At 40.6% G+C, this 24,970-nt stretch overlaps 1 protein-coding gene across 3 annotated transcripts in view; it reads left to right on the plus strand.

Annotated features, from left to right (window-relative positions):
• LOC132806563 (chloride intracellular channel protein 5-like) overlaps nt 1–24,970 on the plus strand; it is a 111,854-nt gene that overhangs the window by 46,128 nt on the left and 40,756 nt on the right. The window contains exon 1 of one of the 3 annotated variants that reach the window (XM_060821256.1): nt 11,973–12,011. The exons of 1 other annotated variant lie outside the window; for it this stretch is intronic. In XM_060821256.1, coding sequence (XP_060677239.1) covers nt 12,000–12,011 — 12 coding nt within the window. In that variant the 5' untranslated portion in view covers nt 11,973–11,999. Of the gene's footprint in view, nt 1–11,972; nt 12,324–24,970 lie in introns of those variants that run through there. One more of the 3 variants, XM_060821255.1, reaches the window with a different exon arrangement.

Consider the following 24,970-nt stretch of genomic DNA (forward strand, 5'->3'; position numbering starts at 1 on the left):
AATGATTCGCTTTAATTATTTTAAATTGAAACTCAGTAATTCGTGATTTTGAACTGTCCATTGTGTTAACCAGTCCATAATGTGTACTAGTTCAAATGTAGTTAAAATAATGAAAGCCCATTATGATAATAGAACTTTAATCAATTCAGGGTTCAAAATAATTGTTCAAAAGGAGATTTTTAAAACCGAGTAATTTGCAGGGTAAGAAAAATGCAGCTCTGAAAAGCTTGAGTTCAGACAGGTCAAATTAAATAAAGGACTTTGTTTGGATTGATAGCTTCACTAAATGGAATTTGAACTAGGGTGTGCACATTATGAGCTCAGCGACTTTGTCTGTCCATGATTGGTTCAATCTCGCACTTTGACTTCAGCTAAAAATAGAATTGGTATATAAAAATAGCAGTGTGTTCTCTCATTCTGCTGCTGAACATTTTACTTGACTATCAGTTCACTTGCACAGCAGCACAGATCCTGGCATCATACAAAGTATTTGTGTTCAAATCTCAAGTTATTCAGGATGTCAATATTTTCACTTGCCACCTAGAGTGCAGGGGTTTATGACTTAAAACAGCAAAACCTTATCAAACTACTGTCAAACCTGTCCCTCAGAATTGCATGTGTAACACTAAGGGAGTGACATTTTGGCTGGATTGTCTGTTTACAGCTTATGATTTTTTTTTCAGCATTAGGAAGTCACAAATTACTCTGAACAGTGTACATTTATATAATTGTTGCAGGGAACTGCCATGACTTATTAAAATATTTGATACGAGTCTCAAGTTTACAATGAGGAATCCATGTGTTGTGTGACAATACCCTCTTGTTAAGTGGCATAGAATTAGCACAGATCTAGTGGCATGTTGCTGGGCATTTGTAAGATCCTGTGGGCCTCAACAGAATTGTATTCTATGTTCAGCTGTAAGTTGGCTCAGAATCTGCCATTACTGTCAGACCAGATTCACTGACACCTTAAAAGGACCATGCTAGGAAGAGCATCAGGCAAACCTAAAATTGAGTTTCTAACCTGGCAAAAATACATGAGACTACATGCATGCTAAACAGCAGGAGCAATATACTTTTTACAAATCTAATTAATTCCACAACCAATGGGACATAAGAAAGCTGGACACTACTGTCACATCCAGTTGTGACTGATGGACAGATAAACAACTAATAGAAGGAGGCGACTCCAAAAATATCCCTGTCTTTAATGATGGCTTCATCCAGTTGTCAAAAACTGACAACTGTGATACTGTGAAGCTCAGAAGGAGGCTCAAGGTGGATCTTCCACTTGGCAGATCTGGCTAAAAATGGATACAAATGCATCAGCCATGCCTTTTGCTTGATGTGCTGGGCTGCTCCATCATTGATAACGGATTTGTTTGTGAAATATTCTCCAGTTACTTGTTTAACTGTGCACGCCATTTCATGACTGGATGTGGCAAGACTAGAGCTTTGACCCAATCCATTGGTTTGAGAATGCTTAGATGTATTGCATGCTGTTTAGTGTGCAATATCACTGTGTTGTTGTTTCACCCGGTTGACACCTCCCGTTTATTAGCATGCCTGTTACTGATCCTGGCATGCCTTTCTGCACTAATCATTGAATCACAGAATTTCTACTTTGTCCAGAATTGACATGATTTTGTAAACTTTTATCAAATCTCCTTTAATTTTCATCTTTTTCAGGAAAAAGCCTCAATTTGTCCAACCTTTTCTCATAACTGAAGTTTCTTACTGCAAATGCATTTTTGTAAAGTGCTTCTATACTCTCAAATGCATTCACATCCTTCCTGTAGTGTGGCAACAGAGCTGTACAGAGGCTCTAGATGAGGTCTTAGCAGTGTCTTTTATAAGTTTAGTGTAATGTCCCTAACCTTAGAAATAAATGTTGGGTTCGCCAGCAAAGCCCACATCCTCTGAATGAATGTTTAAAAATGTGTTACATTCTTGTTCAAGCATCGTCTCTAACTAGTGTTCTTTCTCTCTCTCTCTCTCTATCTTTCTTGTCCTGAGTGTACACCAGTATATGAAATTATACATGCTGTTCTTTATTAATTTTTGAAACAAATGTACCAAGTCCCACCTGCATTCCCAAAAGCAAACTCTGTTTACTAGACATCTGAAGGCACCATCTAGCTAATCCCTCATTTTATTTCAAACCTGTTTGGTGTACCAAAACTTGAATTTTGAGTAATACATGTTGTTAATTGTTGACTGGATTGAGAATTAAGTCTTCTTGATAGAAAGCATCATCACACTGAAAACCTCACAAATCCGACACCTGAATCAGTTGGATCTGGTCAATATTGTAATATTGTGTTATGTAAACTTCACTAGCTTGAATTTGACTTGATCCAGCACTGAATCCTGTAATTCATTTTAGAAGTGTCAACTGGAAAGAATACTTCTTGCATTTGCATTCTTATGGGGGTAAAAAAGAATGCTGTTACTCAAGAAACTTCAGACATTTCTGGAATTGCCTGCATCTGTAACAGATCGGTCTTTATCTTTATATATTTCAGGAATCACTTCGTTAATGAATATGTTCACTAAAGAGATCACAGGATTGGATTAATCTCTGCTGAATGCGTAATTCGATCACTCCTGTTTAAAAGAGGTCATTAAATCGATTACATTAGTTTCAAAATATAATGAGGAAAAACTTGATTGGTTCTGTACTCTTTCAAATTAGGAATCTAAAAGTGTTGAAATGTTAAATATTATTTACTAGGGCTAAATGACAATTTTATCTGAACAAATGCTCTGTGCTTAGAAAAATGAGAGACTTTTACCAAAAACAGTAACTGCATTATTTATAATCAGATTAATATTCTAGCTGGTTGTGTATCTTCTGAATAGGAGTTACTGAGACTATCAGTACTGCATAACAAACCTAATTATACATACTACAATTAAGAATAATTTATCATCATTACAATCACTATATTAAATGTGGGGAAAAACATAACTTGATACCAAACAGTACTTTTTCATCTTCCTCAGAACAAAGAATTGTGATAAATATATTTTAGAGGGCTTTTTTAGGGGATAGAGTTGTAGTGTGTTTTACCACATGGATTACAAATTTAATCAAAGGTTCTATCTTAGAATTATAAGTTTTTTTGCATCAAATGTTTATGGACTAATTTGAAAACAATAAGATCTGCTGCAATAAGGTGATAGTGACCACCATTCAGTTATGTTTACTTTAGCAATGGAAAGGGATAGGTATATAATGCAGGGCAAGAGTTGTTGCTGGGGGAAAGGCAATTATGATGCAATTAGGCATGATTTAGGATGCATAGGATGGGGAAGGAAACTGCAGGAGATGGGCACAATTGAAATGTGGAGCTTATTCAGGGAACAGATACTGTGTGTCCTTGATGAGTATGTACCTGTCAGGTATGGAGGAAGTAGTAGAGCGAGGGAGCCATGGTTTACTAAAGAAGTTGAATCGTTTGTCAAGAGGAAGAAGAAGGATTATGTTAGGATGAGATGTGAAGGCTCAGTTTTGGTGCTTGAGAGTTACAAGTTAGCCAGGAAGAACCGAAAGAGAGAGCTAAGAAGAGCCAGGAGGGGACACGAGAAGTCATTGGCAGGTAGGATCAAGGAAAACCCTGAAGTTTTCTTTCGGTATGTCACAAATAAAAGAATGACTAGAGAAAGATTCAGCCCAATCAAAGATAGTAGTGGAAAGTTGTGTGTGGAGTCCGAGGAGAGAGGGGAAGTGCTAAATGAATATTTTTCGTCAGTATTCACACTGGAAAAAGACAATGCTGTCAAGGAGAACATTGCGATACAGACTACTAGACTAGGTAGGATTGAGGTTTACAAGGAGGAGGTGTTAGCAATTCTGGGAAGTGTGAAAATCAATAAGTCCCTTGGGCAGGATGGGATTTATCCTAGGATTCTCTGGGAAGCCAGGGAGGAGATCGCAGAGCCTTTGGCTTTGATCTTTATGTTGTCATTGTCTACAGGAATAGTGCCAGAAGTCTGGAGAATAGCAAATGTTGCCCCCTTGTTCAAGAAGGGGAGTAGAGACAACCCTGATAATTATTGACCAGTGAACCTTACTTTGGTTGTGGGTAAAGTGTTGGAAAAGATTATAAGGGATAGGATTTATAATAATCCAGAAAGGAATAAGTTGATTGGGGTAGTCAACATGATTTGGTGAAGGATAGGTTGTGCCTCACAAACCTGATTTAATTCTTTGAGATGGTGACCAAACAGGTGGATGAGAGTAAAGCAGTTGATGTGATGTGTAAGGATTTCAAGAAAGCATTTGATAAGGTTCCCCACAGTAGGCTATTGTACTAAATACGGAGACATGTGATTGAGGGTGATTTAGCATTCTGGATCAGAAATAGCTTGCTGAAAAAAGACAGAGGGTGGTGGTTGATGGGAAATGTTCATCCTGGAGTTCAGTTACTGGTGATGTACCACAAGGATCTGTTTTGGATGCACTGCTGTTTGTCATTTTTGTAAGTGACCTAGATGAGGGCATAAAAGGATGATAGCTTAGTAAATTTGCAGATGACACTGAAGTCAGTGGAGTTGTAGATAGTGCTGAAAGATGTTACAGGTTACAGAGGGACATAAATAAGTTGCAGAGCTGGGCTCAGAGGTGGAAAATGGAGTTTAATGCAGAAAGTGTGAGGTGATTCCCTTGGAAGCAGTAACAAGAATAAAGAGTACTGGGCTAATGGGGTAAGATTCTTGATAGTGTAGAAGAGCAGAAAGGTCTCAGTGTCTCTTCATGGATCCCTGAAAGTTGCCACCAAGGTTGATAGGGTTGTTAAGAAGGCATATGGTGTTTTAGCTTTTATTGGTAGAGGAAAAGTGTTTCAGAACCACGCGGTCATGCTGCAGCTGTACAAAACTCTGGTTTGGCCACATTTGGAGTGTTGCATATAGATCTAGTCACTGCATTATAGGAAGAATGTGGAAGCTTTGGAAAGGGTGCAGAGGAGATTTACTTGGATGTTCGCTAGTATGGAGGGAAGGCTTTATGAGGAAAGACTGAGGGACTTGAGGCAGTTTTCGTTAGAAAGAAGAAGGTTGAGAGGTGACTAATTGAGACATATAAGATAATCAGAGGGTTAAATAGGGTGGACAGTGAGAGCCTTTTTCCACTGATGGTGATGTCTAGCACCAGGGGATGTAGTTTTAACTTGAGTGTTGATAGATAGGTATGGGACAGATGTCAGAAGTGGTTTTTACTCAAGAGTAGAGTGGGCTTGGAATGCACTGCCTGCAACAGTAGTAGACTCACCAACTTTAAGAACATGTAAATCGTCATTGGATATAAGCATATGGATGAAAATGGAATAATGTTGGATAGACAGGCTTCAGATTGGTTCCACAGGTAGGCGCAACATCGAGGGCCGAAGGGCCTGTACGGTGCTGTATGTTCTATGTTCTAAGACTTTGAAAGTCCATTACAGTAATTCTGGATCATTAGAACACCTATTTTTTTCTCCTGGGACTGCATATCAAGGATATTTCATAAGCCACAACTTCCAGGTGGTTTCAAATTTCATTGATATTCATTCTGAAGATTGAAATGAACATAGCAAGAATTCTTTCCATTGAAGCTTAATATTTCGATTTAATGCCTGTTAAAGGGACCTTGCCTTTATTTAATTTGTATTTTTAAAAATTGGGGACTGAAATGAGAAGCGGTTGCCTTTTAAAAAAAACTGGTTGAATGGTTGGCAACAGTTTTGAAAGCAAGTAACCTTACACCCATTGCAGGCTTCATGCAAATAATGGAATAAACAGTAATTACAGAGTTACAGACAGTTTGGTGCTGAGGGGTGTATTAATGCAACTTCTGTTGGCAAGACGTTGATTGATCTATAGACTAGTGACCAGTTATTAGTGACATTGACCTTCTTTTGCTTGTGTGACTGATTCTCAGATGACTGAACAGCTTGCACCCGGGAACAAGTTACAGAGAAAGAGAAGTATTCGGCTCTTCCCCAGCTTGGGAATGGTCTCTCTATAATCTGGCATCAAAACCCACTGTAAACCTGAAGAAACCAGTTTACCTTTCCTTCAATAGCTGTAAGCTGTGAGTTACAACTGATAAGTCAGAGACATTTTTGACAGGAAGGAGAGCCATAAGATTATCTGAATAACAATACCTGGAAACAAAGACAGCTGAACTGTCTTTCCAGCTTTTTCCTGCTATTATAATCTATTTAGCCGGGCGAAAGTGATGACTGCAGATGCTGAAGATTAGAGTCGAGAGTATGCTGCTGGAAAAACACAGCAGGTCAGGCAGCATCTGGGGATCAAGAGAGTCACTATTTTAGGCAAAAGCCCTTCATTAAGAATGAGGAACCTATGTACCCCGTCTGACTGTGTACATGTGAAAGGGTGCATTTTTAAGAGGATTAGATTTTTAAGTAGCCATATGTGTCAATGGTTTATGACTGTGTGTTAGTAGTTAGAGTCTAATTATTTACAATAAATAGTGATTCTTATTCAGTACAGAAATCTCATCTGTACTTCCTATCTTTCTAGGTCTAAAAGTCATATAAATTGGGGAAACTCTGCGTGCTTTTTAAAAATGTTTAACTTTTCTGAGCATGCTGCCCCAGTGAGACATGACACTATTTAAATTACAAGTTACTATCAGTCCTGTGATACCAGTTCCTCCATGTCACAGAATTAGGACGAATCATTATGATCAATATTCTCAGGCATGTGGTATTTTCCCTTTTTTTTTATATCAAAACATTCAGAAATAACTGTTACTTTGGGTGGTTATTCCTTCTTTGTTGGGTTTTCCTGTCAGAAGGTATCCCAGGGTGGCAGTGATGAAGTACTCTTGGCAATTTGAGCAATGTTGATAGAAGCTATTGTTGAGGCACATAGACTATTTGCTGTCTGATAGACCTAGGAGAAAGTGAGGACTGTAGATGCTGGAGATCAGAGTCAAAAGGTGTGGTGCTGGAAAAGCACAGCAGGCAGGCAGCATCCGAGGAGCAGGAGAATAGACATTTCGAGCATTAGCGCTTTATCAGGAATCAGGATAGACCTAGTCAAGGCTGAATCTGACGGAATTGGTTTCATTTATGAATGAGGATTACCTCCAGATTTGTTGAGTTTAGAGGTAACCTAAATCAGCCAGAAGGGCTTCTGACACAAGGCACATACTTATTTAATACTGACTGATATATTGTAATTCAGACGTAGCGCTGTATTTAATGTACAAAACCGTTAAAACTTTGTGAATTATGCACTGTTAGCATAGAACCATCTGTATTGCAGGTTGTAGGTTGATTACGTTAGTGATAGAAATTTCCATGTGATGTCTGAAAAAACGCGATAGTAGCTGAAGTAGGAAATGCATCCCGAATCTCATTGAGATCATCACTAATCTGAGAATTCTTAGCTCCATTTTCATGCCTTTTCCCAATAACCCTAGATTCCCTTACTGTTTAAAGATATGTCTATCTCGGTCTTGAATATAGTTAACGACTTGCCCTCAACAGCCCTCTGCAGTAAAAAAATCCACACATGCAGTACCTTCTGAAAAGTGTGAGACTCTTTATTCTGAGATTATGGCTTCTTGTCCTAGACTCTTCTAAAAAGGGAAATAACCTTCCCATATTATCCCTGTAAAGGCCTCTATAAATCTTATGTCATTCAATAAAGCCTCTTCTCATTCTTCTACATTCCAATGAGTGCAGGCCTAATCTACTCAACATCTCCTCTACTGTCCTTCCATACTGGTATCAGCCTACCCCCTAGTCAACCTTCTCTGGCATGCCTCCAACGCTAGTATATCTTTGCTTAGATAAGGGACTCAAAACTGTTCACAATATTGCAGCTGTAGTCTGACTAGTGTCTTGTATAGTTTTAGCAAAACCTCACGACTGTTATACTCCATACCCTTTGAAATCCTCTTGCAATTGTCTAAGAGGTTCCAGGTTTTTGTGGATGAAAGGAGGCATTGTAGGGAAAATGAGCAAAATGACCACAGCAACATGCTACAGTAGGTCAGTCAGTTGCGGGGGGGTGGGGGAGTGGTTTAAGGGAGTGAAAAGAAACTTTGGGAACAGTACATTAAGGGTATAGATAAGGTTCTCTGTAGCCAAGAGCACGAGAGTTAAAGACACTTTGTCAGAGCCTGAAACGAACTGGAATTGGACTGGAGAAATTCACTGTAATGGGCCTGGTGTTTACCAATGAGATATGTAGGCCAAAGAAAGCAGTTTTGCTGAGGGAGTGTGAACAGCAGATGTCTAAATCTCAAAAAAACACAGAGGGTCATGGTAGAGGGTTGTTGTTCAGACTGGAGGCCTGTTACTAATGGTGTGCCTCAAGGATTGGTGCTGGGTCCACTGTTGTATCATTTATAGAAATTATTTGAATCACAATATTGGAGACATGGTTAGTAAATTTGCAGATGACACCAAAATTGGTGATATTGTGGACACTGAAAATGACTATTGAAGAGTACAATATAATCTTGATCAATTGGAGCAGTGGGCTGAAGAATGGTAGATGGAGTTTAATTCAGATAAATGAAAGGTATTTTGGTAAGACAAACCAGGGTAGGGCCTGTGAAGACAAACTGTGAGACCTAGAGGTGTAGGTACATATTTTTTGAACATGGTGTCAGAGATGGACAGGGTGGTGAAGAAGGTGTTTGGTATGCTTGCCTTCATTGGTCAGAGTATTGAGTACAGGAGTTGGGATGTCATGTTTCAGCTGTACACGACATTGATAAGGCTATATATGGAGTACTGTGTATGATTCTGGTTGCCCTGCTTTAAGAAGGATATGATTAACTCAAAAAAGATTTCCAAGGATATTACTGGGACTGGAGGGTTTGAATTATAAAGAGAGGCAGGATAGGCTGGGACTTTTTTTTCCCAGGTGTATAGGAGGCTGAAGGTGACCTTGTAGAGGTTTATAAAATCATGAGTGGCATACATAGGGTGAATAGTCAAGGTTTTTCCCCCAGGATAGGGGAGTCCAAAACTAGAAGGCATAGGTTTAAGATGAGAGGGGAAAGATTTAACAGGAACCTGCGGGGAACATTTTCAAACAGGGAGTGGTATTCATATGGAATGAGCTGCCAGAGGAAGTGGTAGATGTGGGTACAATTACAATATTAAAAGATATTTGGACAGGTACACATATTTGGACAAGATATTTGGAAAGCTTTAGAGGAATATGGGCCAAACAAATGCAAATGGCACTAGTTCAGTTTAAAAATCCTGGTCCGCCTGGAGAGTTGGACTAAAGAGCCTGCTTATGTGCTGTATAACTTAGATTAGATTACTTACAGTGTGGAAACAGGCCCTTCAGCCCAACAAGTTCACACCGACCCGCCACCCACCCATACCCCTTTTACCTAACACTACGGACAATTTATCCTGGCCAATTCACCTAACCTGCACATCTTTGGACTGTGGGAGGAAACCAGAGCACCTGCAGAAAACTCACACAGACACAGGGAGAATGTGCAAACTCCACACAGTCAGTCGCCTGAGTCGGGAATTGAACCCAGGTCTCGCGGCACTGTGAGGTAGCAGTGCTAACCACTGTGCCACCATGCCGCCCAACTCTGTCATGTAAGACTGTCAGTACCCGAAAGGTTAATGACATCTCGACTGAACTGAAATTAAAATTTTATCTACAAGCCAGTCATCCAGTTAGGCACCACAGAACTCATGTTGCCTGTCTTAAAATATAGTTGTCCAGTAATGTGCTCCTTAATTACCTACAGTTGCTTGAACTGCACAATAGAGCAGCAAAAAGGCCAAAATAAACTCTGTTGGTAACAGTCCTTCCTTCTCTCGAAATTGAAGCAACTGTTAATATTTTGTGTGGCCGTAACCAATGTATTTTCATTAAGGTAAATACATTTTTAAAAACAATAATATTGGACATAATAAAACTGTAAACTTTATGATTTTTGATATAATTTTTCCTGGTTCAAAAGTTGCCAGTTAAAACAAAGTTTGCTGTATTTCTATAGCCATGGCACTTTGTTCTAAAAGGTTTTTGAAACTTTAGCTGTAGAGTGATTGATTAATTTTTGGTTCACGAAAAGGCTTTACTTGTGACCCAACTTGGTATATAATGGGGCCTCAAAGGCTTTTCTAATGTGCTGTGGAATTTTTTAAGCCTGGAGGAGGCGCTGTTGCACACTCAACTTCAGGTTTGTTTGCACATCTCTGAAGATTTTGAAATAGGATAGCTGTATAGAGCAGTCCTAAGAAGAGAGTGATGGATTTAACTGAATTTGATTAGCTTGGAATGATAATTTAGTGTTAATCTCAGTTCAGAAGTGGTTACCTAAGTTGAATGCAGTGAACCTCAGATTCCTTTTGGAGCTATCACAATTCCAGTTTAAAAATTGAAGTCCCAAGTGACATATAACTGCCAAGGTGTTAGATATAGGGATACCAGTATGAATATTTATGAATGGTGTTACTCTACCAGGGGTGTTTTAGGTAATATATCAAACCAGCTTTGTTTCTTTTCAAGTTATGAAGGAGTGTTTTACAATTAATGTGATGATATTTTTACTGTGTTTTAACATCTTTGTATTTGCATTGTAAGTATATAGTTAGGATTATTTAATTTTATCATTTTTTTGGAATTTTATTTATACACAGTAAGCAGAAATGTGCGCTTATGGTTCAGCAAGAGATCATTTGTATAGAACCAAAACAAATAAAATTATAATCTATCAAGACAGGTTCTATCTGGAATCTGACATGTCCAGTAAGATCAGCTGGAGTAATGACAGGTTCTGAGCTAGGAATGGTAGTTAGGCACCCCAGCTGCCAAGCCACACTGACCATCAATAAACCACTGGTATGGTGCTACTGATCTTCTAACACTTACAGGTGGGAAATTGTGAGCATGTATTCCTGGAAATTTCCAATATTTAAATCATTCGGCAAGGTCTTTTCAATTATATAAGCTCTCAAAATTGGCTATATGTTAAATATGCCTCTGTGTCTACAGTAAAACTGTATTTGATTTTTTTTAAAAATGACATGAAGAATTGTTTTAGTACTGCAGCACCAAGCTACAGTCATACAAGATGATTGGATCCAATCTTTGTTTCACTGAGTTGCAAGCTGCAGTCGCTGTTGAGAATCACCACAGTCACGACCACAAATCCTGCTCTGTGGTGTGGGGGAAATCTATGAGAAAAGTCAGTTCAATATTGCTGCAAATGCTGCATTATCTGAGGCTGCAGCTGATTTAAATGACAGTACTGCCGGTTTGAAAATTATCTGAAAAAATCTTAGGGGATAAATCTGAGTGTGTGCACAATTCAATGGATAAAATAAGCATTAGGAGATGGAAATTATTTTGGGGCCATTTACAAGTTCAGACTCAATGTTGCATGAGCAACATAGACCCAAGCACTTCCCTAATGATTGTGAAAAGATTTTTTTTAAATGAATCTCTTGGCATAGGTTAGGTCCTACCTTAATGAATTTCAGGGCAGGATGTCTAAAGCCAATAGTCCCCATGAACTTATCAGAAGACTAATTTCTGGTCCTACCAATTGCAGCAATGAATTTAGGGAAGAGACTTCCTGTGTGTGATTTCACTGTAGTCGGCATAATGATGCATCCTTCCCACCTCCCGTCCATAAAGATTAAACATAAATATGGTGTACTGCTTTTGGCTTTAAAGCTGCAGGTTCAGTTTCACTCAATGAATGGGTGAGATGATGAATGTCTGCCTATGTTGAATAATCTCGGCATTTTTCAGTGTGCCAGCATGAATTGGATGTTAATCTGTGAGGTGAAAGGAACTGTCTGCCTAATTGGTTGAAAGAAAGTAAATAAAAAGAGGTTAGTGGTTGCTGACAGGTTGGCTCCTCCTTCTACATGTAACCCAGCCCCTCTCTTACTGCCAAAGACTATTTTTGGCTGCCTTCCTATCTCACTTAGAACATGCACAATTAATAGAAGTAGGCAGAGAGAAGCTCTGCACTGTAAAGAAAAATGAAACTAGAGGTACTTGTTGCTTTCTCTAAAGATCATTACCTGTAGTGTATCGCAGCCTGGAATTGTAGCACACTCTTCTTCAATGAAAGTTTTCGTTAGATGGCAGGAAAACGTTGGTGATATTAAGTTTCACCAAATGATATTCATATCTTGATGGAACTGTCCTAGTGCAGACATGAGTGAGTGGTTTCTTATGGATTATTGAAGCTCTGAACTGAAGAACAACAGGGGGATCAGAGGATCTAAACCCACTTTGACATGGCTGACTTGGATCCTGCTAATGGATTAGACAAGGACCCTGAAATCGAACTGTTTGTTAAGGTAATGCTGTCTAAGTTAGGTCCTTCATCATGCAAGGCAGAGGGATTTTATTTAGAGTTACAAGTCTGTTCATAGAATGAGCATGAAGACCCTATACAACGATATTTCAAAATGGTGTACTGTCTGTCATATTTGTAGTTTAAACACTGAAGTTTGCAATAAGCTTTTTATGATCATCTGTTTTTGTAATATTTGTACAACAGGTGTGTCCATTGAAACGTTGATTTGAGCTGCTCACGAGTGACTACTGGAAAAGATGGTGATGTCATACAGTAAATACTCATCAAAAACAATAATTCCATTTCACAATCAGTTATAAACACAACAGAACATAATGTCATCTCTCCTAATAAAAGGAATATCCATCAAGCTTCTATCATGTTACATAAATTAGTCTCGTTTATCCTGCTGGCTCAAAATTAAACTGGGGACATTTTCAGTGGCTAAATAACAATGTATTTCATTATATGTTTACCCAGTTCTCTCATTTGCTTAATTAGAAAGTAGCATTACCAAATCAGTAGCCCACTGAGCATAAAGATCCAAAGTTTAATCTCTATTTTTAACTATTAACAAATCTCCATCAAAGTGAATGAAATAAACCAAAGTTTTCTCCATGTTAATTCATTGTGCACTGGCAACAGTAAAATCTGTTAGTAGCTGAACTATATCAGTTAGGTAGTAGAGTTCAAAATGTACTGAGACTGCTTCAGACTGCACCTAGACACAGCTTGTATTTATTTTAATCAACCTCTTTGGATTTGTTATAACACAGCTCCAGATCAGAAACCTGAACCAGGATATACTGGTTCAGAGGTAGAAACATTGCCCTGCATTACAACTTGTAAATTTAAAAAAAAAATTTCTAATCAATATGTATCAAGATGCTGTTACACACCCCTGGAACAGGTGAGGCTTGAACCTGCCGCTCCCGACTCAATGGTAGAGATACTACCACTATACAAGAAGTGCCTCACTCCAGTCACATAAGTGGCATTTAAGCTGTTCAGTGGTTTGGTCCCATGTGTTTGACTAATTATGTCCATGAAGAAATATGTAGAAAATGAAACTGCAACACTTGAACAGAGTGATGTCAAACAGTGAATAATAAACAAAATGTTAATCTGGAATCTTCAGACTAAATCATCTCATTACAGGTGGTAGGGATTGAAATGCAAATTCAGGACTGATGTCAGGAGGCCTTTCTTCAGACAAAGATTTAGCAGTAGAGATCTGGTCTCTGGGTAGAGTAGTAGAGGTGCAATTAATCTTTAGAATCAATCCACAATCAGTTAGTAGCAGGCACAGAGGAACTGTAATTCCATGGAATCTGCACCGTCTGAATAAGAGGGGCAAAATACCCAGAAAATGGAAAAAAAAATTAATTCCAGTGTGGAGAAAAAAACAATCTCTTTATTAGACTGCCTGAGCTCTATTTATTGAGGAGAAAGTGAGGTCTGCAGATGCTGGAGATCAGAGCTGAAAATGTGTTGCTGGAAAAGCACAGCAGGTCAGGCAGCATCCAAGAAACATAAGCCCTTCTTCAGGAATGAGGAAAGTGTGTCCAGCAGGCTAAGATAAAAGGTAGGGAGGAGGGACTTGGGGGGAGGGGCAATGGAGATGCGATAGGTGGAAGGAGGTCAAGGTGAAGGTGATAGGCCGGAGTGGGTGGGGGCGGAGAGGTCAGGAAGAAGATTGCATGTTAGGAAGGCGGTGCTGAGTTCGAGGGATTTGACTGAGACAAGGTGGGGGGAGGGGAAATGAGGAAACTGCAGAAATCTGAGTTCATCCTTTGTGGTTGGAGGGTTCCCAGGCGGAAAATGAGGCGCTCTTCCTCCAACCGTCGTGTTGTTATGGTCTGGCGATGGAGGAGTCCAAGGACCTGCATGTCCTTGGTGGAGTGGGAGGGGGAGTTAAAGTGTTGAGCCACGGGGTGGTTGGGTTGGTTGGTCCGAGTGTCCCAGAGGTGTTCTCTGAAATGTTCCGCAAGTAGGCGGCCTGTCTCCCCAATATAGAAGAGGCCACATCAAGTGCAGCGGATGCAATAGATGATGTGTGTGGAGGTGCACACCATTTCCGCCACCTCCAAACGGACCCCACCACCAGGAATTTATTTCCCTCCCCTCCCCTATCAGCGTTCCGAAAAGACCACTCCCTCTGAGACTCCCTTGTCAGGTCCACACCCCCCACCAACCCAACCTCCACTCCCGGCACCTTCCCCTCCAACCGCGAGAAATGCAAAACTTGCGCATACACCTCCTCCCTTACTTCTCTCCAAGGCCCCAAGAGATCCTTCCATATCCGCCACAAATTCACCTGCACCTCCACACACATCATCTATTGCATCCGCTGCACTCGATGTGGCCTCCTCTATATTGGGGAGACAGGCCACCTGGTCTCAGTCAAATCCCTCGAACTCAGCACCGCCTTCCTAACCTGCAATCTTCTTCCTGACCTCTCCGCCCCCACCCCACTCCGGCCTATCACCTTCACCTTGTCCTCCTTCCACCTATCGCATCTCCATCGCCCCTCCCCCAAGTCCCTCCTCCCTACCTTTTATCTTAGCCTGCTGGACACACTTTCCTCATTCCTGAAGAAGGGCTTATGCCTGAAACGTCGAATCTCCTATTCCTTGGATGCTGCCTGACCTGCTGCGCTTTTCCAGCAACACATTTTCAGCTCTATTTATTGAGATAAATATAACCACGTGTTCAAAGCTGCAACTTTAGACTACATATGAAATAAAAATGTAGCTCTGCAGCTTAGCAATAGGTTGCATAATTCTGTGAGAAGCAAAAGCAAGTTGAATGGACTTGAAAATCTACTTTCTATCTGTGTACCTATTGACTTAGATTTTCCATCCAAGTGACGTCAACCTGAATGAAGTGCCAGGAAAATTTTCAGGGAGCATCCTGCACACTGTGGCTCTGTTCAGGGGCAGCACGGCAGCTCAGTGGTTAGCACTGTTGTCTCAGTGTCTGAGGTCCTGGTTTGTTTCCACCCTCCAGTGACTGACTGTGTGGAGTTTGCACATTCTCCCCATATCTGCAGCGGTTTCCTCCAGGGGTTCTGGTTTCCTCCCACAGTCCAAACTTGTGTAGGATAGGTGGGCCAGCAGTAGGAAATGCAAGGTTACAGGGATAAGGTGGGGGGAGGGGAAGTGGGACTGGGAGAGATGCTCTTCAGATGTTTGGTGTGGACTCGATAGGCTGAATTCTCTGATCATGGCCAATTAGAAATGTAGCCTATTAGAATTAGAAATAATGCCTACTCTGCATTATTTTAGAAGTCCCTGACTGCCACATGTCTGTTGAGCGCAAAGTCCAGACTATTGTGTGGAAGTAAAATTTTGACTTAAAAATGTCAACATTTTAATTGATTCTCTATGATAAATTCCAGAAGATTGGTTCAGCTACCGAAGCAACAACATAAAGATAATACCAGTTATTGTTTTTTATTAATGGATTTTGTTTTTGAGGTGACATGGTGGCTCAGTCATTAGCACTGCTGCCTCACAATGCCAGGGACCCTGGATTTGATTTCAGCCAAGTGTGATTGTTTGTGTAGAGCTTGCACATTTCTCCCTGCATGTGTGTGGGTTTCCTCCGGTTTCCTCCCACAGGACAAAGATGTACAGGATAGGTGGATTGGCCATGGAAATACACAATTACAGGGACAGGGTAGAGGGGTGGGTCTGGGTCATCTGCACTTCAGAGGATCAGTCTGGAATCGATGGGCTAAATGGCCTGTTCCCACTCTGCACGGATTCTATGATTTATAAAACAACAAATGAAAAAAATTTGAAGACTTGAGGAATTCACTACAAACCCTTTGCACATCCCAAGAGTGCCAACTGGTAAATTTTGGTTTGCTTTTAATGAACCAGATTATTACACTGCACCATGCACAGTTCAGTGTTACATTTTACAAGTAGGTTTTTCCAGGGTCCATCCCTCTTTATATGTTCTTGTGAATAAGTGTAAGACAGCTAGAGTGTGAAATTCTGAAAGCGTGTTAAACACTAATGGTGTGTAGTTTGAGTAAAACTTTTTAAATTTGCTGAAGTCCACCCTAAATATGTAATCCAGATAATAACCAATCATAATACATCTGCACTGCTGGAGGAGGCCACTCGGCCCATTGAGTGTACACCAAAGAGCATCCCATCCAGACTCAGCACCCCACCATATCCTGTAACCCCACATTTAGCCTGTAGAAATAAAAGTTGTTATTGAAATCAGTTAACAATAATTTATTAAATTAAAAAACAAAGAACTGCTGATGCTGGAAATCAGAAACAAGATCAGAAATTGCTGGAAAAACTCAGGTCTGGCAGCATCTGTTAATTTTTATTTCAAAAATATACTTTATTCATAAATATCTTTGTATACATATACAGTCACTTAAGCAGTTCAGTTCTGTACAGTAGCATATGAAGAAACAAAACAAACAATGGAGTTTGACTGCATCCAGCAAACAAGCCCATTTCTTACTTCTACAAGTCTATATTTACATACATTTGAGGCATTGGGAGGGTCCAATAACTGAATGGACCCCAACTTAACTTCAGCAGAAAGATCTTTAGGTGGTGATCTTTCCAACTGCACCCTGGTAGCAGCTACTCCAGACTTAGTGCATCCGTCATCACATGATCCTGGACTTTGGAATGTGGCAGTTTACAAAATGTGGTTGAGGTCAACTTTTTTTTGAAAAAAGTTGCTTTTGAAGACCATAAAGTTTTGGGTAGACCAAAGAGTGTCCTTCACTGAGTTGATAGTCCTTCTTACGCAGTTGATGTTTAGTTCAGTGTGCGTCCTGGAGAACAGAGCTTTATAGAAGAGTCCTGCATCACAAATCTACTCAGGATGAACCTTGACAAAAATGTCTGCACATTTCTCCAGATTTCCTTTGCAAAGGCACATTCCCGAAGGAGATGTGGAGATGTGTGACAGTCTCATATCACCGCTGTCATCCCCCCACCCCCCCATCTTGGTGATGCCAAGAGTCTGCGCATTTGTGAAGGACCTCACAGGTAGTGCCCTACTCCTCACTAGCCAAGCAATGTCTTGGTGCTTGTTGGAAAGTTCTGTTGATGAGGCATTCTGCAAAATGGCTAACGGTTTGCTCAGGAAATAACCCGACAGAAACCAGCCTCTCCTTTTTCCCACAGGGTCTTACGGGTACTACGTGCTGACCACTTCCTAATGGACTTGTAGTCAAAGGTGTTTCTCTTTGCAAATTTCTCATGAAGGAGAATGACGAACTGATTAATCAGATGTTGCACCTGAGAGCATTGTATTGCACCAGAACAGCAAATAGCTGATAAGTGGACAGTGGGGATTGCATACTGATTATCCTTTCGAATGAATGAACTGACTGTCAGATGACTTCCACCTTGGAAGAAGAAATGACAGGGGAGCTGTTTGTTCAGGCAAGTTAAGTGGGGGGAAGCTGTCTGTGCTTCTTCATAAATACACCAGTCAAATGTTGAGCTCTACATTTACTGTTGTGCATCAACAACACAGTTTGATTTATTTAAACAGTGTACATTCCATGTGTGCATATTAGCCCCTCTGGTAAAATCTAGGCAGTGTATAATCATGGATGACCTGTTAAAATTCAGAAAATCAGCTTGAGTTTCATCCATTTGGATTATGGAGTTAGCTGGCCTGAGATTAAGAGAAAGCACATCATAATTTGTACAGCACTAAAGAAAAGCCTTTGCAGTCTGAATCTGGGTAGAGCAACATTGGGATATGTATGAGAGGTTATGATCTGGCAGTAACACCAATGGAGACCATTCACCATGGCAATGTGTGTTTCAGCATGTCCAAGGCACTTGGAATGCCATAAAAATAAAGGGTGCTTGAACTGTATGTACAACATGTACACCTAAGTAGATTCTCAATGTCAGTTCAAATAAAAAGGCCTTCCTATATATTATTGCAACAAGTAAATACCAGTTCAAATCACAAAGTGGGACATGCACAGAAAGAAAACATAGGTGCCCATTGAATAAAAGCATATCACAACTCTCTTGCTTGGTGGCATTTGCTTTGCAACCTTGGCTCGCAATGTTGGTAAACTGGCTGGTAGTTCTAGATCACATAAAATCATAGAGGTATACAGCACGGAAACTGAACCTTCAATCCAACTCGTCCACACCAATTAGATAATTAAATCGAGTTCCATTTGCCAGCACTTGACCCATATCCTTCTAAACCTTTTCTATTCATGTACCCATCCAGATGTCTTTTAAATGTTGTGATTGTACCAGCCTCAGCCACTTCCTCTGGCAATTCAGCACCCTACGCATGAAAAAGTTGCCCCTTAGATCTCTTTTAAATCCTTCCCCTCTCACCCTAAACCTATGTCCTCTAGTTCAGGACTCCCCCTACCCAGGGAAAAGACTGCATCTATTTACACCAACCTTGCCCCTCATGATTTTATAAACCTCTATAAAGCACATATCAGCCTCCAAAACATCCTTGCACATCTTTTCTGAACCCTTTCAAGTTTCACCACATCCTTCCTGTAGGAAGGAGACTAGAATTGCGCACAATATTCCAAACGTGGCTTAACCAACATCCTGTACAGCTGCAATATGACCTCCCAACTCCTATACTCAATACTCTGACCAATAAAGGAAAGCATACCAAACACCTTCTTCACTTTCCTATCTACCTGCAACTCCATGTTCAAGGAACTATGAACCTGCAGTCCAAGGTCTCTTTGTCCTTCAACACTCCCCAGAACCTCACTATTAAGTGTATAAGTTCTCCTCAGACTTATCTTTCCAAAATGCAGCACCTCACGTTTATCTAAATTAAACTCCATCTGCCACTCCTCAGCCCATTGATCCATCTGATCAAGATCCCGTTGTATTCTGCAGTAACCTCTTCATTGTCCACTAAACCACCAATTTTGGTATCATCTGCAAACCTAGTATTCTCAAAAGATTATTAACTATGCCCTTTATATGTGCACCTTGCCTTTATACTTACACAGCACCTGTAGTCCTTAATGTCCTTAAGTTGGCCTGCAAATTGCATGCTGTGATACCAGTTCATTTGATGTAATGTCCATTTCATAAGTTGTAATATGTTTTACTGTAATAAATAAGCTATCCTATGGAGTTGATCAATCCTTGACAAGCAATTGATTATTAGATCAATATCATTAATATGACAGTACTCTGAACGAAACTACTATTTGAGCTATGCATGGTCAGCTTGTGTTTTAGCAATGGCAGTATGGTGTGCTATGGTCCCTTTATTGGATTTTGCATTGCGTAGGTTCACATGTCAAGAATAATAATTTGAGTACCACAGTGTCTCCAATAGACAATACTGGTTTTAGTACACAGTCATGGATACTCCATATTTATCCAAATTCAGTGTTTCATCCAGTTTGTTTATAGAGTTAATTGGCCCAAGAATAACAGAAAGCACATTATAGTTAAATTGAGCAGGAGATTAGTACATTGCACTGAGCAATTAATTTTTGAAATAAAACCTTTTTAAAAAAATTGAACTAATGTTTAGTAAAGTAGAAATTTTTTTATTTTCCAGGTCCCATGTAGAATTTGAGCAATGTATTTATAAAGAGGTTGCGGCAGTTGGTGTTGTCCACTAGCATTTGTCTAAATATAGCTTAAATCTATAAATATCACCCTTGTAATGAAACTAAAGATATGGGTTGGCTGAAATATTTTCCTGTGTTAGTGTGAATCATGTGTTGATCACGAAGAAAGTTATTCCCTTTTCAAAACTGTTGAAGTATCTATATTCTAAAGCTCCATTTGCATTAATCTAAAATTGTTGCTGATTCAAAATGTGGGTACTAGTAGTGTTCAGTTTTGTCCTTTCTACCTGGCATAAAAAAAAGGTGCTTGTGCATATATTTTCACTGAAATAATGACTATATCAGATACAAAAGAACAAACATAAAACTTAATTGACAATCCTTTCTTCAGACTAACCTCTGTGATTCTGGTCCATATAAAGTTGAGCATTTACTTCCACAATTTGTTTCTAAACTAAGTGTGAAAATAATTCACTGCAAAACACAACAGCAGTGCTAGGAAGGCTATGCCAAAATGTAGGAAATACTGTACTTTTACGATGCAGGGTTACTAACTTCAATACAAGATGAAATAGAGACTGAATTAGCTTCACAGTCCAAGATTCTGAAGGTATGTAGCAATCTTCATTTGCATACGGCTGTCAGTGACAATAGAATCTGCAAGGGTGGATGAAACTCCAGTTAGTAACTTGAAACACCAGTGTTTGGATCAAATGTCAATAGTGAAGAGAAAATGCATTGGAGTAGATTCAATTCTGAATTTTCACTGCCATTTTGAACATCGTAGATACAATGAGTGAAATAGTTTCTTAAAAAATTTCTCCTAAGTTTTTTTGATGCACAACATTTTGTCACAGATTTTCCTTCCTGCATGTCTTCCTTGTCTTGGCAGAGTTGAGAGATAGCTAGAAACCTTATGGTACTGTATCAGCTGACACCCAATAGCAGGGAACTTTCCAGAAGGTTTGCTTCACATGGTCCAAATATATATCAGTAATGCTACTCACTAATGGCATGATGCTGAGATGAGCTGAGTGCGTCAGTCACTGTAGTTTATCAGTAATGTTTCTGAAAACAACTTTGCAAATCTAACTGGTGTCGTAAGCTAGGAAAGCTGGTCATTTTAAAAAAGTGTTCAACCACCTTCTATTTGAGAAACACTAAACTCAATCATGATTTGCTGTGGTTAGAAGTAAAATATTGAAATATTTAAACATGTTGGTGTGACAGCTAATCATTACCAATGTCAGCAGCAATGTTCTCTTTCATAGTCAGAGCTATGTCAATGATGACAGAAACAGAAAATCAAGGTAGTGAAAGTTAAATGTGAGATTGTACAATAAGAAGGAATCCAACTGAGAAGGAAACAGTAAGGGCTACAGATGCTGGAAGTCAGAGTCGATAGACGTGAAGCTGGAAGATCACAACAAGTCAGGCAGCATCCAAGTGGCTGGAAAGTCAATATGTTGACCTGAAACTTTTCGCCAGGACTTGGGGGTGGGGGGGGGGGGAACCCAGAAGTATATAGAGGGAGGGGGATTGTGCTAGGGAAGGTAGACCAGATGGTGATAGGTAGATGCAGGTAGGGGGTCATTGCAATTGGTCAGTGGGAAGGGTGGAGCAGATAGGTGAGTAGGAATATGTACAGGTCAGGATGGCGATGAAGAGGGGTGGGACTAGACATGGGATAAGGCTGGGGAGGACGGACTTTGAAGTCAATTTTGAGGCCATGGGGCTGTAAGCCTCCCAGGTGAAACATAAGGTATTGTTCCTCTGGTTTCTGTTTGGCCTCACTTTGACAGTGGAGGAGGCCAAAGATGGTCATGTCGCTGGGGAAATTAAAGTGAATGCCTGTCAGAGGATCAGGTTGGTTGATGCATGCAGAGCATAGATGCTCCACAAACCGGTTCCCAAGACAGCATTTGGTCTCCTTGATATAGAGGAGACCACATCGGGCGCAACAGATGCAATAGGTGAAGTTGGATGATGTACAGATGAATCTGTTATATCTGGAAGGATTGTTTACGGCCTTGAACATAGATGTGGGGACAGGTGTTGCACCTCTTGCAGTTGTAGAGAAAGGTACTGGGTGTGGTGGAGAAGTTGATGGGGAGTGTAGAGTTAACCAGGAAGTCATGGCATGTTTGGTCCCTGGAGAAAGCAGACAGGAGTGGGGAAGGAAATATCTTTTCGGTGATGGGATCTGATTGTAGATCCGGAAATGTTGGAGGATGATGCAGTGGATTCGGATGTTGGTGGGGTGGTATGTGAGGACTAAAGGGACTGTATCCTTGTTGGAGAGGAGGCAGTTTGAGGGCAGAGGTGCAGGAAATAGAGGAGATGCAGTTGAGGGCATGTTAATTACCAAGGAGCAGAAAATATGTTAGCGAGTTTTGAGAAGATTTCTAGCTCAGGTTGAGATTCTGGATGTAGGTTTGCTCGCTGAGCTGGAAGGCTCATTTTCAGATGTTTCATAACATCATCTTTGAGCCTCCAGTTGAAGCATTGCTGATTTCTGTTTATATGTTTGGGTTTCTTTGGGTTGGTGATGTCATTTCCTGTGGTGATGCCATTTCCTGTTCTTTTTCTCAGGGGGTGATAAATCAGATCCATGTCAATGTGTTTGTTGATAGAGTTCTGATTTATTAGGGTAGAGTCTCCTTAGTCCTCACCTACCATGGCACTAACCTCCAAATCCAACGCATCATCCTCCGTGATTTCCACCACCTACAACCAGACCCCACCACCAAAACGATACTACCTTCCCCATCCTTGTCTGATTTCCGCAGGGACATTCACTCTGTGACTCCCTCATCAATTCTACACTCCCCACCAACTTCTCCACCACACTCAGTACCTTTCCCTGCAACCGCAAGAGATGCAACACTTCCCCCCCCACACCTCCCTTCTCACCTCTGTCCAAGGCCACAAACAATCCTTCCAGTTCTGACAGAGATTCACCTGTACGTCATCCAACCTCACCTGTTGCATCTGTTGCTCCTGATGCGGCCTCCTCCATATTGGGGAGACCAAACACAGTCATGGGAACCGGTTTGTGGAGCATCAGTGCTCTGCACACATTAACCAACCCAACCCTCCAATTGCCAATTACTTTAATTCCCCCTCCCATTCCCCCAGCGACATGATCATCCTTGGCCTCCTCCACTGTCAAAGAAAGCCTAATAGAAACGGATGAACAACACTTTTTAATACTCCACCTGGGAAGTTTGTAGCCCAATGGCCTCAAAATCGACTTCACCAGCTTCAAAGTCCCACCTCTCCCAGCCTTATCCCATGTCTAGTCCCACCCCATCTCATTGTCAACCCAACCTGTCCATCGTCTTATCCACCTATCCGCTCCACCTTTCCTACTGACCAAACACAATAACCCCCCCTACCTGCATCCACCCATCATCATCCCACCTATCCTCCCAGCCCCACCCCCATCCCTCTATATACTTCTGGGCTCCCTCTTCCTCCCTAGTCCTGATGAAGGGGTTTGACCTGAAATGTTGACTTTCTTGCTCCTTGGATGCTGTGCTCGTCTAGCTTCACATTTATCTGTTTTTCAGTATTGTCAATTCAGTTAAGGTTTCAGGGTATTTGTTTTAGAACAAGGATGGCTATTTTAATGGGAAATGTGAAATTTAGCACGTTTGGTTGTCTAACTTGGATCCTGTGCATCAAAAAACAGGGGTGGAGTAAGAAATATCTTTTGGCGGTGGGGTCTGATTGTCGGTGACAGAAATGTCAGAGGATGAAGCATTGAATTTGGAGGTTGGTGCTGTGGTATGTGAGGACTAAGGGACTTTATTCTTGTTGTTGTTGGGTGGAGGGGGTTTGAGGGCAGAAGTGCAGGAGATGGAGAAGATGAGAGATTCCTTAGTTACTGTGGAAGGGAAACTACAGTCCCTAAAGTAGGAGAATATCTGGGAGTGCTTGTGTTTCAAAGTATAGTTCTAGTGACAAAATATGCTTATTGTTTTTATTTGTTGCTTGGATGTTAGTGTCACTGGCTAGGCCAATATTTAGCCAATTTTTATTCCCATCCCTAATTGCTCTTGAAAAGGTGATAGTGAGTTGCCTTCTTAAATGTTGCCCTTGAAGCAAGGGCATCTAGAGACAGGCAAGAAATTCTAGTCAACCATCGATGCCCACATTCCAAGAGTGAATAAAAACGTCCTTGTGGTGTTGGTACACCCACAGTGTTACTTGGAAGGGGATTTACAACCTTTACCCTCTAACAGTGAAGGCACAGCAATTATAGTTAAGAATTAGGGTGATATTTGTTTGGAGAGGTACTTCTCATTGATGGTATTGTTGCATCTGTTGTGTTTGTCCTTCTAGATGGGAGAAGTCACATGCTTGGAAGGTACTGCCAGGTAGCTTGGTGAGGTACTGCGGTGCATCTTATAGATACTGGCACTGTACATAGGTGGTGAAGGGTGTTTTTATTTAAGTTGCAAGGTGAGGTACTAATCCAGCAGGCTGCTTTATTCTTAATTGTGTTGAGCTTCTTGCATGTTAGAACTACACCCTTCCAGGCAAATGGAGAGTATTCCATCATGCTCCTGACTCTCCCTTGTAGGTGGTGGCGAAGCTTTGGTGATTCAGGATGAAATTCACTCTGTAAAGACGATCCCATCTCTGACCTGTTTCCCTTTTGAATAAATAATTTCAGGAAAGGGGGCATGGAAAAGGAATTGAGTGTAAATTGATAAGATTCGAGAAGATCTAGACAAGCATTGAAATTTTAAGTAGAATGATCTTTGTGGAATAGTCCATAGCCTACCTTGAAATCAAATAGAGCACAAAGATTGCAAACATTGATGAGGATACAGAGAACATGGTAGAGGATCCCAAAACTATTTGGATTGGTCTTTTTATTGTTAACTGAGAACAGGCTGTTGAATAGCTAATCTGAGAATAGAGAAATAATGAGAGGTTGAGAGAAAATGCAAAGTGATTGTGTTATACTTACGGAAGGAAACCCTTTGTCTTCAATTGACATGACCTAAGAGGAGCATGAGGAAACAGGACATGGATGAATCCATACAGGGTTA

This window comes from Hemiscyllium ocellatum, chromosome 3 (genome assembly GCF_020745735.1).
Source record: "Hemiscyllium ocellatum isolate sHemOce1 chromosome 3, sHemOce1.pat.X.cur, whole genome shotgun sequence".
NCBI classification, from domain to species: domain Eukaryota; kingdom Metazoa; phylum Chordata; class Chondrichthyes; order Orectolobiformes; family Hemiscylliidae; genus Hemiscyllium; species Hemiscyllium ocellatum.